This window comes from Conger conger, chromosome 6 (genome assembly GCF_963514075.1).
Source record: "Conger conger chromosome 6, fConCon1.1, whole genome shotgun sequence".
NCBI lineage: Eukaryota > Metazoa > Chordata > Actinopteri > Anguilliformes > Congridae > Conger > Conger conger.
The window spans coordinates 59,677,271-59,693,724 of record NC_083765.1 but is presented as its reverse complement, the minus strand read 5'-3'; the positions used below and the strand labels follow the sequence as shown (position 1 = coordinate 59,693,724).

The following is a 16,454-nucleotide window of genomic DNA, read 5'->3' as shown; positions in this document are numbered from 1 at the left end:
TCTGAAAAAGTACATTTACTCTTGCGAATACACCAAGAGACAGGACAGGCTGGCACAGCTGCCTACAGCTTATAACTTCGCATTTCGTTTTGGGCGAGAAAATATCAATCCATTATATCATCCAATAATGTTTATTTCACAATTAAGCCATAAAACCAGCAGAAGGCCATCAGCAAATCTGCTTGAACAATGAAAGCTGTAACCAAGAAAAACCACAGACATATTCAGACAATAAAACACACTAACTGCTTGTATTTGTCCTCTAGAGGAAGTCTGCATTTATCCTAAAAGCAAAGAGTTTTGCTTGGATATACACCATGAACCAAGCACTGTCCTGTATGGTCGCTTTGACTGAAAATGAAACCAAGTCTTGATTTCACAGTTTGCTGCACTCTGTGGATGGCTGAACGCTCAAAGAGAAGTTTAACTTGTGCTGCTTTTAAAATCTACTTAAGAGCCCGATCCGATGCATACTTTAAAAATTGACTCAAATATATTCAAATGGATTTTATGTAAAGAAAACCTATTTATGAACTGCAGGCACATTTCAGATACTATAATCAATGAACAAAGGCACACATTTGTGAAGCTGCTTTTAACCAAATATACTGGTTACAGGAGTGTATAATAAACCCTCATTCATAACGTTTTCTCAGCAATGACAAATTGTAGCTTGTGAGCCACAATGTATTCAAATTTGAACCACAGGGAGCCCGAATTTCCAGAAATATACTGGCCACACGGAAGCCCTGTCCACTGAAACAATGCATACAGATTTACTCAAAGCATAGTTACGGTGCTGGATCTCAAACATATTCTAAACGTAGTATAACCAAATAACGTTTTTGCCAGATTAACTTCTGAAACACAAATGCAGTTCTACTCGTGTAATCTTGAGATTTGGCAATCGCACAGCGACATTAATAGTTGGTAAATCTGTCCAGTGTTAAATACAATTCCTTCACTTTTTGGATGGATTCAAAATGGCGGTGCAGGTGCACGTTCATTTCCTGCCCGTGAGCAGCTCTGACAGTGCAGACTGGGGCTGTTCAGACACTCGGTGCCTTAACTTCTCATGTTCATTTTCAGACTGTCATATTGTACAAGCAGGTGACATTTTTCACTGGTAGAAAGAACCTTTCTTTTAGCTGCCGTGTCAGGGAACAGACACTTTTTCCCTGGGATTTGGGTTACCGAAACATTTTATGGGAGGCACACAGATACTGGGGAGGCCGTGCAGGACGATACACAGAACTGAAATGAAAAGGCTTTTTATTAGGTCGTTATTTTTTTACATGGCATTTATAGACTGTGCTACAGCACGGCTGGACCGTAGCACAGAGGTTGTCGATCGCTCAGTTCAGACAGAACCCCCCCATAGTTACTAGTGCTGGGAGATCCTACAGCACCCATTCAAACTACTACCAACTGTTCCCCCTGCAAAACAACATTTGTCTCCTTGATTTTCATAATAGATGTAAATCATACAAAATGAGCCAAGCCTTGTCAGAACGAGTCACTGACTCCACCCCTCCCGCCTCCTCCTGTTTTTTTGATCAGCAAAGATCGCTGGGTCATTCACCGGTTGTGCGTGTTGCAGGTCAGAGATGAGCAAGAATCAAATGGTGTACAGCATTTAACCGAGTAAGACACGTACACGCAGAGCACTCTCACTAAAGCTAGCATGAACCACACAAAGACCTGAAAAGAGCCGGTGCTACGAGGTTAAGGTTGGTTTGAATCAGCCAGGCTCCACAAGGCTACATGACGGGCAGCCAGTGGACACAGCTGTCTACAAGGCTGCGTGGCGGGCACTGCTGCACTCCCGTAGCGCTGTGCGGACTGTGTGCTTTACACGTGTCAGCCGCTAAGACACCAGCGGGCTGGACGAGTTCAGACAAAGCCACAGCGCTCCTGGAACTTCTGCGGGGCGGGGGGGGGGGGGGGGGCACAGCGGTAAACCGAGAGGCAGGACTGGGGCTTCCACAAAAAAAAAAAAAAAAAAAAAAAAAAAGAATAGTTTTAGAAATGATAATAGTTTAAAATTGTAAGTCTTACCTGTGGATCCTGTTTCATCTGGGCAACTAGTTTCTGTAGAAAGGGAAACACAAGAACACGCAGGATGTAATTTCGAGTGAGAGGAGGGGAAAGGACTTAATATGAATTAGAAGAGTGTATTTCATGAGAACCAGATTTTTTACACTAAACGGAAAGATTTAGAGAGAAATATGGCAAAGCCAGTCTGTGCCGACAATGTGTTTTCGCTTTTCTGGGTTTTTTTTTTTTTGTCCTGCAGCTCTCCTCTTGCATCACGTTCTGGAGAGGCCCACAGATCCACAGAGAAGCAGTGCAGCCTGTAGAAACAGCGGCCCCTACAGGCACAGCTGTGTACTGCAGCCACCCCTCCCCCACCTGGCCACAGCCACAGAGCTGCTCATATCCAATTTGACATGACACATTCTGAAAGGCACATTCAGCGCTTCTGACTACCAGCACCTTACATGACCACGGCAGGTGAAAAATGAACGCACGTCGAGAACAAGGCAACAGAGAAAATTAGAAAGCAATTGCTGCCGAGATAGCCAGTCAATGGACAAGTAATTTAAAAATAATAACATTGCAATATTGCTGGAGTATTCTTTGGGAAATGCACATGTTTTCAGAGAGCTTTTGTGTTTCCCTCGACAAATTGCATAGCCTGACAGAAAATTCAGAAAAACTGTTCTTTAGAAGAGAACCTCAAAAGCTTGGCTAACCAACGCTGCTCAAATTTATGTTCAAAGAATAAGTCTTCCTGACAAATGAGAGGAAATTTAAAACCGTTAAAACAACATTTAAAAAGCCATTTCATGTGTTCGTATATTAGACGCAGGATAGTATGCTGGCTTCTGCCCAAGCACAAAGCTGGAGCAGAGCAGAGGCACGCCCAGCAAGTTCTGCAAAAACATTTTCCATCGCACGTAAAACTAAAGGATCTAAAGCTAAACTTTTTGTAAAAGTTTGTGCAGGGCTACCATTTGTCACATAAACTGGAAAGATTCAATTAAATATTTCATTCAAAACTATTTTTTTTAAATAAATAAATGAATAAATAATCAGGCAGGATTGAATGCCATTTTAAAATGTTTAGCCCGTTTTGTAAATGTCGAGGTCAGGTAACTCAATGGAAGCTCACAAGTCCTTTGTTGAGCCTGCATCTCACTCAGCTGGGCCCTTGGAGCCACCGACTGAAATGGCCGCAGGGCCAGAAATGACCACACGTTATTCAGCGGCCAAAAACTGTTTTTGAGGGCACCGATACAAGTCTACAAGTACAAGTTCCAAACACCAGTTATGCAAATATAACATTTCATTTGTATTCAACCAGTCTTTTAAGAAGGGATGGACCAAGCAGCATAATGTGTCATTGCAGGTTAGGGAAGATGCACCACGATTATCCCGTTTCCAAAGCTTTAATCAGGAATGGCTCATTATATTTTCTTTCAACTACATAGCAGTAGCCAAAGCGGCTCATTATGCCCCTTTTCCAATGTAGACTTGTAACCAGGCGGGCTCATTATAGCCCCCTTCCGTCTGCAGAGTTGGAACCAGGCTGGCTCATTATACCGCTTTCCGAGTTCATTCCTGTAACCAGGCTGGTTAACTCAATTCGGACTCCTGGTAGTTTTGTATTCTTAGTGATCAGATCAGCCCTCTCGTGTTGTTAGGGCCTACCCATATGAGAGCTGTAAGCTGTGATGTGAAACTATACTTCTATACTAAACGCAGTATAGAATATTAGTCCATACTATACTACCTTGGTCCAGCAGAGCTGGTCTGCTGGCTTTTGTTTTCACCTTAAAATCAGTACTCTGTTGGAACCAGTTAACGGAGTAATCAACTGCTCCAAATGATTAAATGATAAATTGCTGAATAAAAGTGAAAACCAGCAGACCGTGTAGCTCTCCAGGACCAGGGTTGGAGACCACCACCATGGACCGTGTTGAGAACCATGCAGACATCACTGAGAAGAGCAATCGAACCAGAATACAAGGCAGAAGAGGCAAGTCTAGTCCTCCTCCTTTGGAGTGCAAACTAGGTCCGGACAGCCATCTTATTCTCGGCAGGAGTCTACCTTCATCTCGACAGCATGTGCAACAGCTCCATTTGCGAGTAACACGATGGAAAAAACGATGGCGCTGTATGGGCTTGGCCCCAGCTCAGCAGTGGGACTGAAGCGCAAGATAAACTATGTGCTATAAAGAAACTGCGCTTCAGTAGCTGCGCGCACAGCCCAGGCTTATCAGTTGTATTCTTTTCTTACACACTGCTTTTTTTCTTCTTTTTTTTTTTTTACACCGTGCTTAATTATGCACATGTGTAGAAGGAAAAGAAATAAATAATAAAAGGAGCGAAAAGCCTTCGGCAACGTACGTACCTGATGGACTTGTATTTCCACTTTCAGGGCCTCCTGTAATGTTTGTAATTCCATCATTAATAACTTCTGTCTGCAACTCAGTCCTGGAGAGCCGTCAGCCTGTTCAGGGAACGGGGGGGGGGGGGGGGGGGGAGGAAAAAAATAAAAGGAAAAGTATGTGTTAAGAAGAGGAAAAGAATCCATACACTTAAATACCTGTACGTTCATGCGCACCTCCGTGGTTAGAAGCAACAGTGTTTTGATCTCTGTACCATTACTGTTGATGAGCGTGACACTATAAACAGTCTGGCAGGAAATGCAGGTAGGACAGTTTTGGTTGTAACACCTTGAGAGGGAAGATGCCAAAAAACTAAATAAAACACCTCCCTAGATTTGGCTCATTCTGAACATGAACCTGAAGTACAGAACGCTATGTTCATACCAAGGTCAGGTATTAACAATCTTACACAGAAAGCATAGCCTTCTTTAAAAAAATACTTACAATCTTTTTTTCTCCTGGGGTCTCAGGGGGTTAAATAGAGCTGTACATAAGGTTTTGCTAAATAGAAAATAACTTGTGAATGCATCGCTCTTTCAAGTACACGCCTGATATTTCACAAAGAAAGACTGGCCTTGTTACAGCAATGATACAGTATACAGTATACAGTACACACACACACACACTTTCACTTGTCACTTTCTGCACAGGAAGTGACATCCTCTGGACAGCTTTGACTTCTCAATAGAAGATTAAGCTCGCACCTGTTGCCCCCAGTGTAAGTTTCACCCCGCCCTCAGGGACCCCAGGTGTAGCGAACACTGCATCCCTGTGGCGGTTGGCAGGTGTGGCATGCTTAAATTTGGCAAGCACTGTAGTGCCCTCCGCCCCAGGCGCCACGCTGGCCTAGAGGTGTGAGCCGCTCAGTGGGCTGCGTGAGCACAACCAGAGCGGTCGTCTGGCGGTCGGAGAGTCACCGGCGCGATCCCCCTCCCTGGGTGTGTCAGCGTCCCCAACCCCCAATTGCTCCCAACGAGCCACAGCCAATCGCTGTCAGAGTGCATGCGAATGGGTGAATGAGAGGCATTCACTGTGAAGCACATTAGATGAGTGTTATAAAAATGCAATCCATTTACCATTTAACAAGTCGTATGCATGCCACAGCTGGACCAGTTGACCAATGACAAAATAGGATGAATAGAACAATATGCATCGTAATACATCGGGACAATCAACCATTCTCTCCACTATGACTTGAGTTCACTGGAGAAATACAAGGCCCAAAGCCTGCCCTACCTCCCCTAGAAGCACATCTACTCGTCTAAGATTATTTCTCCCTTTAACAAATAGGTAACCATGCTATCTTGAGTAAATGTAATTAACTGACATCAGTTGTCTGTTCTTCGGTGATGAGACTGGGACAGTTGTACCGACTGAACCCCTCCCTCCCCAGGCGACGCTACGTCCAATCACACGTCACCCTGCGCACTGCCGGCAACGGTCAAATGGCAGTCAGGCCTCAACAGTAGAGCACAGGGCTCGTCAACACAACACAACCAGTGCTTCGGCAAACTGAAACTGAAAATCAGTTGTGAAGATTGTTGACCTTCAGCTTCCGCTGACCTTCTGAACAGAACTGACAGGGTTCTGGGGAACATATGTGTTACTTTTCACCAAAATAATAAAATAACAGAATAAGAGACACTGAGACAACCAAGCAGACAACCCTAAAACCCTTTGGACTTTGTTACAAGATTCAATTAAATTCAAGTTAAAATCCAATCACTTTTAACAAGCACAAATTCCTAATGAATCATTCAATTTCATTTCAATCAAACTATTAAAAGTAATACCCATTTATACAGCTGGGAATTTGGCTGAAGCTCCACAGGCTGTTGACATTGCTCAACCATAAAATAGAGGGATTTCTCACCCGTAGGGCACAAAGCAGACCCTCATTCCATTTTTCAAGGAACCCACCCGAATGATGCGCATCTTCAGGCTTGACATGCAAAGGCAATTATCAGGTGGGCTCACCCACAAATGGAAACAGCATCAGTTTGATTCCTGTTAGTATTCAGAGCGCTTTGGCATTACAATTTCACATATTTCATAACTTCTGGTACCTATCACTTAATCCAGTTCCAAAGGCGCCATATTGGTATGAATTGTTTTTAAAGCACCAAAGTACCAACATCCAACAATTCCGGTGAATACCAGTGTAGGATGTGACCGCTGAGCTGACAGAGACCTTCTCCCCTCTCATACACACACACCACAATTTCTTCACTTTTGTTCTGCACCGTTCGGTAACCCCCAGTAACTCTCTCAACTGGCAATCTCTACTGCCCATGCTCATCTTCCAACATAATCTTAATTATAAATCTATGGAAATAATACTGCCCATTTTCCATTTTACTTTGTCACTTAGAAATGGCAAGTGAAAAGAGGCTAACCGCATATTTAGGGGGGTAATCAACATGGCACATCCAGCAGTTTGAACCAAGCAGCTATTCTGCAGGTACTGCACACATTCCAAAGTCTCCTCCTAAATGTCATCATCTGCAAAATGTAAAATGCACAATAAATCAGATATCCTTATCCTGAATTTATAGCCCACCACACCACAGATTATATTATAGCCTACATACGCAGAAGATTAGTGGCTCTACCTTAAGTATCAAATTGTAAAATCTGACACTACCACTGCCGTGCAGGTGTTTTTCTTCTTTGACAAAGAAAGGAACAACAGGTGGAAAAGGGGTAATGCGGCAGTCCGAACGCAGTCTCAGTTCACCCACATTTAAACAAACCCACCGCTTACTGGCAACAGCAAACGGCTCACGGTGCTTTCAGGAGGAACCACTTCCCGCGCTCAGCATCGAATTACACAAGGCGGCTACGCCTGGACTCCAAGATTTGTTACTCGAGGATACGGTTTCATTCTCACATATGTCACTTCATCTCGACTGTGAATTAAAAATAAGGACTTGTGTTTTAAATTGGAAGAGCCGCCATTTCCCTCCACACAAACTGCCACGGCCTCTGTAAGCAACTAGGCTTGTGCAGGGGCTTCCCAGAACTACTTAAATTTTATTGAAATGTTAGTTTTTCTTTAAATTTGTGAATGTGTGTGAGCCAGTGTTCCCCGGGATGCACTGTAAAGCCGTCCCTCACGCCCATTAACACTGGGAGGGAGAGTCGCTAAAATGAAAATATGTTCACTCCACACAATAGGGCATAAAACAGCTAAATGTGAAAAGAACAGGTTATCTGCATCTTTCGTAATATGTGGAGATTTTATTTATACATTTGTGTAACCAATCAAGTTCTTAATACCAAAGTGAAGGACCAAACAATGGACTCTACGTGAGTAGATTTTAAATCTTAATTATTATTTATTGAAGCAAGGCTGCTTAAGAGCTTTTGACTTCAGCGATTTTAGCGATGCTAAAAATTATTAACCACAGCCAAATCTTGAAGTCACATGTCAACCTTTCATGAATATGTATTAAAAAAATAATAAAATTTTTTTTAAAAAAAGGTAATGTTAAATAAATGTGCAATTTGTCACAACAGTTTCAAAGAGTGTTCTTTTATTACCCCAAAAAGAGTTTAGTGCAGAATTAATTTATTTAGCATTTTGTTATTTTGCCATCTACACTCACTCATACCATAATTCTGCTTCGCTGCCTGCCTGGGCCTTTGTGTCTCAGTGAAGTCATTGCACTTTTTTAAGCTTGCACAAAATTAGAGGGGCCAAAATAAAATTAAATATAGGACCATGCAGGTCAAAACAGGGCAATATAGAACTTCTTAGTTTGCATGTAAATTGGTGCCGTCAACCAAACAGAATGATAGAGATACCATGTGGGATATACGGCCAGTGCTCAAAAATGTAATATATACAGTATATATACAGCAATAGATAAGAAGTAATATAGAGATGTTGCACTTTGTGCTGCATTTCTCATCCGGGCCTGCTACAGGCAGAAGAAAGGTCTCGCTCTGTCATTAGTCTCCCGCGACGGCCCCTATATTCCCCGGCGCACCATCTGCGTCTTACCTTCACACCGTCCCCACTTTTGAACACCATCCAATTCGCGCCCGAGAGTATAGCTGTAGCAAAAGACAAGCATGTCAGGGGCTAGCGCTGGCTCACTGTGATATTCTAACAGTGAGACGTCCAGCAGCATGCGGGAGAGCGAGCCTCTCTCCACACAGCAGGTAGACAATATAACCATCCACTTAGATCTTCCCCGGTCCCGAGGCCTTGCAGGCCCGAGTAGCCTCTAAAGTGGCCGTAATTATGAAGCGCGCCCAGCCGGCACGGCGTCTCCACCGTTGCCGTTGGTTGCGAGGGGCCTCGTTTCATATCGCTCCGTGGAGCAGGAGGTAGCCTGGCGGCGGCGGCCCTTTCTGGGGTTTTGCGGGGCGGCCGTATCTTCAAACACAGGATTGATTTACCCCTGGAAATATGAGGGGGGTTCTATCAAGAAAGGGAATAAATCCTTCCTGCTTCAATCAGATTAGCGGGACATCCATTGTGGAATAAAAAGCAGAAACTACCCTGCCCTTCAGGACTTTCACAGACGTACAATAGAGGGATTTAACACATTTAGGCAGTTTTAGCCAAGTTTAAAAAAACTGAAAGAATCCTTTAGGCATTTCAAGGCATTCCAACACTGGCTTGTTCAAATTAGGGGAAAGGGGGAAATCAACATTGGCCACTCGGCTCTGTGATTCGTCGGGTTGCAAGTGACTGATAAACAGAGATTCAAAATGGGAAGTCAAAGAGTGGAATGGCAGCCGGGCTGTCATTTGACTGATTTCCGGCCGGGGCTGCATGCCAGGAGAACAATCATAAGACGGGCTATTACAGAACTCACCACCTGGCCGGATAACTGGTCCTCCTCTCTCCAGCGCCCTGCGAAACAGGAAACATGGCACCCGTTACTCAGGACCACTCTGCCACAGCTCAAGTGCAGCAAGCCCACAGACTGGTGGGGGTTAAAGCAGCTGAGTCACAGGGCTAGGGAAATGCCGATTAACAACGGCTACACGTGAAACATTTCACAGCACTTTCATTTTCCACCTTCTGAACTGACGTCTACCAAATCAGTGGATTGTTGGTTCCTTAGATTTATTCTAACAGTGAAAATTTCTCCCTCTCAGTGGACTCGATCAACCTTTCCAAAATGAAGCACAGTTGTGTTTTAACCTTCTATGTATGTGCAGTACAACAGTGTTTACAATAGCTTTCACATAGTATAATCATATCATTTTATGAATTCATAAGGTTTGGTCAAAAGACATGCTGTATAGTCCAATGTTCTGTGCTGTAAGCCTTGTTCTACAACACAAGCCCACAAAATCTCAGGTCTCCAGGAAATGAGCAGCTAAAAACACTGCAGATTGAGTGTACAATCCCAGAGTACAAACTTCAAAAGGACCAAACAAACACGTGCGGACCCATTACTCCTCTTAAACCTGCGCAAGTTCACTTCAACAAGATCTGAAGCTAAATAATTCTGACATGCTCAGAGTTTAGACTTCCAGTAGAACTACGGCTCATATCTCAGAGCTGAACAGGCTGAAAAATGTTTAAGATTTCTGCTCACAATGGCAACTTACTTGATATGAGTGTGCACAAGTATGGGCAGTTTGGAAGCTATTTTTGGCAAATAGCGCTACCTAGTCTACCTTCCGAATGTGATGACAGTGTTTTATCAAACTGCTTTCAGTTTTCTAAAAACAAATGTTTGGGAAGGCATTTTTTAATACAGTCCCAAAAGTACAAATTTGAATGGAAATGTATAGGCCTAGGGCGGCACGGATGGTGCAGTGGGTAGCACTGCCGCCTCACAGCAAGGAGGTCCTGGGTTCGAATCCCCGTCGACTGGGGCCTCTCTGTGTGGAGTTTGCATGTTCTCCCCGTGTTTGTGTGGGTTTCCTCCGGGTACTCTGGTTTCCTCCCACAGTCCAAAGACATGCAGGTTAGGCTGATTGGAGAGTCTAAATTGCCCGAAGGTATGAGTGTGTGAGTGAATGGTGCGTGTGCCCTGCGATGGACTGGCGACCTGTCCAGGGTGTATTCCTGCCTTTCGCCCAATGTATGCTGGGATAGGCTCCAGCGACCCTGTTCAGGATAAGCGGGTTAAGATAATGGAAGGATGGATGGATGTATAGGCCTAATTATTATGCATCCTTTTCAACACAGCAGTCCAAAGGAAGAATGCAATAAATGGCTTCCATGTGTTGGCTGCCCGTGTTTTCATAGGGGGTGCACAACAAGGCCCAATCCGTTTCAGGATTTTGTGCAAATTTTTGCTCTCAACTGTTTAATTAACTCAATCATGTCTTGATTCTTACATTTGTATAAGCACCAGCAACAGCCACAGAATGCAACTTTATCTGAAAGATTTTACTGTCCTCAAGTACAGAACTGAACCAGCATAGTTCATAGAGCTGTCAGTAAACTAAAACTATGGTAATTGCTTGGACCAAAAACCAGCAAGCAGGCGGGCCCTCCAGGACCAGAGTAGTGCACCCCTGCCATATATGAAAATATATAGTGCTGAATGAAAGACACTCAATGATATGATTGCATGAAAAGCCAAATGTATTTGATGGAAAATGTAGGCCCATTCCATACTGGTTAAATTTAAATGTTTTCCAACCCTAGTGAAATGGTGTAGTTTCCGGACCAATATATAATTCCCATAATGCAAACATGCCCCTCAGAATTGCATTATTCTTATATAACTGAAATTATTTTTTAAGCAATCAGCTCACTAAAGGCACACAGGCCCAGAACTACGAAAAAACAGAAAATGAAAGCAAACCAACATTACACATTTACATTCTCCACCCCTTCTATGCAATACTACTAGGTCACACTCGAATCCCACACATAAATTGAGCCATTTCAAACATTTTATATGTGTTGTTAATAATCACTACAATACAATAATCACTGCAATAAAACATTGATAACATATTTGCAACATTGTTCCACCCCAACACTAAGCTTTGTTCGTCTTTCGCTACAAGAAATGAAATGGCACTGCATCACTGTCTGAAGAAAGTGAGGGCCAGTGGACCAGCAGAACTCCAGAAACTCCATCTTAAACTTCATTTTGACCATTTTCAGAGGGGTGCAGAAGCATTATCGCCACATACCGTGGACCACTTCCTGTACAGGCAGTGTCTGCAAAAAAATTAATTTGCAGGTCCACAACCCCCTCTTTGACAATGGAACACCTCCTGATTCACGTGGGTTTTAAATTAGCTCCAGCGTTCGCACTGTAGGCCATACCGAGGATGAGGCCTACTGTTCATAAACCCGAACACATTTTCACGCTGACAAATAGGCCTATTCAAAGTTACCAACAGCAAGAACTCTTATTAGAAATAGAAAGTCAAGTACTATAATATCACTGTGCAATAATCGGACGATCATAATATTTGCCCAAGACGGCTACAATGACACAGCTGGTACAGCGCTCATGTGCCCCATTAGCCGACAGTAAAGACAGCGCTTATCACGTCATACTGAAGAAGGTATAACACATGCTCTGACTTGACCTCCTACCAACAAAAGTTACTTTCAATTCCTCCCTCCAGGCTTGATAACTAGTTAAAGGATTAAAAAGAATTTGTGATGCATTCGCTAAAAGCACAACCGTTCACCGGCTAACTAAGTGCACGTCTAATCTCTGAGATCTGGGGTGTGAAGTAGGGGTCTCAGGCACTTGTGATGAGAGGCCTGCACTTGTAGTAATTGTGTGTAAAGCATCGGCACAGAGACAGAACTTTCCCTTGTGCAGTGTACTTTTTTCAGTGAGCAAAGGGCACTGGGTACAGCACGCAAGAGAAAAAAAGAAAAAAGATGCTCACTTGCCAAACCTGTCAGAACTAATGCATGCTTCCATGTTTATGAGAATAGTAGGCTACCTTGTCTTTACCTGAAAAACATGTAGATTTACCGATTCCATAACTGAGTTTTTAATCACTGCATTTTGGCAGAGACAAAAGTATATAAAAGTTGAAGAGTATGTAGACTTTTTGTTGGACTGAGGCTAAACTTGTAACAAGTAGGCTAGCTTTGTAATCCAATGTTCGACTTGGATATGAACCACATTCAAATGTCATACAAGGGTTGCTACTAATTATCAGAAAAAGAGCAAATAAATCACAACTAGAACCTACAGTTTCATCTGGCAAGAAATTTGAAAGCCATCTGGCATGTGTAAACTTACCTTCAAATGAACTGTGAAAAGTGAGAATTTGCCTCACTTAGCAGGCAAAATTAATCTACCCTGTTGCAGTGTAAATCAGGCCTAGTGGGCACCAGGGTACATAATGGTGAATTTTTCAAAGTACTGATTATGGTCAAATCTGTCCTTAAAGCATTATACATCCAACACAAGATGAAGTTGCAGAGAAACAAATAAAACACAAAACAGAAATAAGGTTGTTAACTGGCCTTGTCTTAACAGTAATTCCATTAACATCCAGCAAATGGCCACTAATGAACATATTAATCCCTTCAGTTTTCCCAAACAAAGGTATTCAGAGACTTTCACCGGTTAATTGAAGCTTAAGTCTGCAGAAATGGACAAAATTTAAACCTAAAGCACTGTTGTGCAATAAAGTAATCACTACTAATATAGGAGGCAACACGCAGAAAAAGAGTGCCACTTCTATTTTACTTTCCACCATTTTGTTATCACAAGAGGGTTAGCGGGTATTACAATAATTCCAGAAAGAACACTTTTTTTTGGTGCAAATCCAAAATGATAAAACAATGAGGAAGCTGATAAATTGATAGTAACTAAAAACCAGAGTGAAGCTTTCATTACCCATAAGACCACTTTCTCAAGTGTTGTCCTGGTGACCTTTCCAACAAGGTTTGAAGAATTCCTGCTCCTTCTCCTTATTAAACTAATGATATGGAATACTAAGACTGTTTCAAGGACTGTCTATTTGGTCACATGGGCAATCAGTGGAGTTGCTCCTAATTACAAAAGAGTAAGTTAATTACAGGCTTAATCTTATAGGTTCTGTTAGGTTGTATTGCTATGAGCAACAGTGACTACTTTCTTGTTTCCTAAAAACTTCAGACTAACCTATTTGGAATGCATCCTCAAAACAGGTGCTTAAGTCCCCCAAGTGAACTTAGCAAATAATAATTGAACGCATAAAAAGGAAGCATGTGTCAAAACTAATCTGGGGAAAAATAAACTGGTTAGCTAGTTAAAATAGTTAAATAGTTTTAGAAATGACATGTGTAACGTAGACTGTGGAATGTAACTGTTACAGTTAGCTAGCTACCTTGTCACCTTGCGCAACATCGTTAGCCTGCAAACGTAAACAAAAACTATGTGGAAAATATGAACAACATTTATCGAAACAGCTAACTGAAATATTTAAAATAAATATTTCCGTTCCTCGTTCGACCAATAGATTGCTTTCCAACAGGAATGCTAATCGGCGACAATGATAGCTTTCTCTCGGACACTAAACAATAAAATAAGCTTGTGGGCCTACCTAGCTAGCTATATGTGAATAAAATAAAAAGAAATAGGCCAATGGAAAGGCTGCGATCTAAATAAGTGTCGATTGTTTTAAAAAATGGCATACATACATAGCTATCCACACGGATAAATAATTGAAGTCCCGACTTGGTGCAAAGAGATTATTAAGTTGCCCTAAGATCATTAGCTAGCTAGCTAGAGTTTTGCCTCCTCGCTCACACACTCGCCGTCCAATAGGAATCCGCTTAGTTCCATACAAGTAGCTAGTCACTCGTAGAATAAAGAATACATTAACTTCGGTAGCAGCTAACGTATTTTCGGAGTAGCTAGCCACCTAGCTAACTGGTCAGTTGCGTTCTTGTATAAAAATGAAACATATCTAGCTAGCTAGCAACAAATAATTCAAAATAAAAAACGGAGAAAGTAGCTAAAAATGATTGCGAATTATCACATACGACGAGAACTAAAAATAAAAGCTCTCATTACACAACAGGAAAGAGTCCAATTTCTTTTGTGCTTTTCAATAATTTTCGTATCAAACGTTTTTTTTCATTGTATAACACGAGCACGAAGCATGGCATCAAGTTAGAATCTGCCCCTTTTTGCACTACGATCGCAGCCCTCCAATAGCAATGCACTTAGAAAATATCACTCAACTCCTAGAATAAGGATAAATGAACAAAAACAGTAGCCTACGGACCGCTTTGATAAGCTCGAAACACAGATGCATTGTTTTCAAGGCAGCCAAATCCCGACCGAAACCAATTAAAGTTCCGCAAGAATATAAATAAAAGTTCTTATAATAATAAAAAAAGATCCCGAGGTGCACTTACCCTCCTCTCTTTTACTCACTTGAGCAGCAGTCCACCCTCTCCTCACACACAAATTATTTAAATAAATATTTACAAACACCCCAGTATCTCTCTGCCGAATTCCTACCCCGATACAATTTAATTACATTAATTTTCAATACCCTCCATTGAGTATGATCAGATTTTCCGGTTTTATTTTTGGATTTTTATTTAATTTGTCTAAAAAGAGAGAAACTGAGATACAAAACAAGAACTCTTCTTCAATCTCATTCACCCCCGGCCTGAGCACACTAGTTATCAATGCGCGCAGGAAGAGGGAGCGAGCAGGGGGTAGGAAAACTGTGGAGGAAAAGACTCCAAATTGATCGGTAGCTGCTCCGGTCGATATAGGGGTTATAAAATGAAGTTAAAAGTGAGGATGTTTGTTTCGATGCCGACCATATCGCGAAGAGAAATTGTGTTTGAAAAAGAGAACTACTTTCTGTGACGGTGCGGCGAATTTATTTCACTTTGCCTAAGGAACGGGGGTACTACGACTTCCATTGCCTAGGGAAAAAACCCGGATGTAAACTCAGTGAAACTCATCTGGAGTGAAGTAGCTTGCTAACTCAGTGCAACTCAGTATAGTGCAAAAGAAGTACGCGGAGCAATCCATTGCTGTTACTGTTCGCCACCGCGGCTTCGTGGCTGTGTGCCTTACACACATTAGCACAAAAGGAAAAATGCGCCCTGATACAACTAAAACAAGCACTGTACACTTGATTTAATTTTATTGCGTATATATTTGTGAGTCAGGTATGTTACATAACAGTAAGCAGTGCCAGGAAATAAGTAAATTTGTTGAAACATTGCTGGCTACAAAACATAATAAGCAACATAACAGGGTATGTAGCTATTAGCTTAGTCATTGATAGGCAAGGAATGAGAAAACAAGTGCGTCTAACCATATTTATCGAGCAAATGTAATTATAGTTTTTGTTTATATTTTTCCACACACACAAAATGGTTGATGTTTTGACCGTTATGGTGTATTAGATTGGATACCTGTATTGGGTATATTGTTGCTATATGAAATTGATGCTTGCCTGACAAACTACCACTCAAAATGTGCTGGCACTGTATGGGCAAACTGCACAAACATATTGGGCAGTAGCTCACGTGTTGAGTCTAAAAAGAAGAGAAGGGTAAATTCTGAAATTAATGGATTGTTTGGATGCTATCATGAAGCTTGTTATCATGATTAAATCACAGATGCATAGCCTATAATATTTACAAATCAGGAAAACTACACAATGGTAGATGGTGCTTGCAGATAAACCAAATTCTGCTGATAGAGGACATTTTGTTCATATAGAGGAGTTTTGTTTTTTATTTTTAAAGAATGCAACTAGTTATTTAGAGCCAGATTGACCAGGCCCAAGATCATGAGAGTCTTCAGCAAATTACGGCATTAGCCAAAAAACATCAACTGGCAACGGGTTTGGAAAATACCAGAACACAGAAGCAAGTAATAAGTTAATTTGATACACACAGGCAACTACTATGACAAATAACAAGCACAATTAGTGGAAAGGGCCAATAAATAAGTTTGGTAGTGCTCACGGTAATAATTGTAGCCAGCATCCTGAAGTCGTGACACATAATGTGACTCCCTGATTTCGGCAAGGATTCCACTGATACTTGTATATGCCGATATACGCATGCTTATA

The 16,454-nt window shown here is 41.9% G+C and overlaps 1 protein-coding gene across 5 annotated transcripts in view; it reads right to left on the bottom strand.

The window, feature by feature from the left end:
* LOC133130694 (PHD finger protein 21A-like) overlaps positions 1–15,015 on the bottom strand; it is an 80,912-nt gene extending 65,897 nt beyond the window's left edge. For 2 of the 5 annotated variants that reach the window (XM_061245465.1, XM_061245466.1), the window contains exons 1-5: positions 14,044–14,441; positions 9,284–9,321; positions 8,461–8,513; positions 4,418–4,516; positions 2,059–2,091 (exon numbers count right to left, since the gene is read on the bottom strand). In XM_061245465.1, coding sequence (XP_061101449.1) covers positions 2,059–2,091; positions 4,418–4,516; positions 8,461–8,513; positions 9,284–9,321; positions 14,044–14,117 — 297 coding nt within the window. In that variant the 5' untranslated portion in view covers positions 14,118–14,441. Of the gene's footprint in view, positions 1–2,058; positions 2,092–4,417; positions 4,517–4,630; positions 4,940–8,460; positions 8,514–9,283; positions 9,322–13,258; positions 13,400–14,043; positions 14,442–14,766 lie in introns of those variants that run through there. The other 3 variants (XM_061245467.1, XM_061245468.1, XM_061245469.1) reach the window with 3 other exon arrangements.
* Between the last annotated feature and the right edge of the window lie 1,439 nt (positions 15,016–16,454).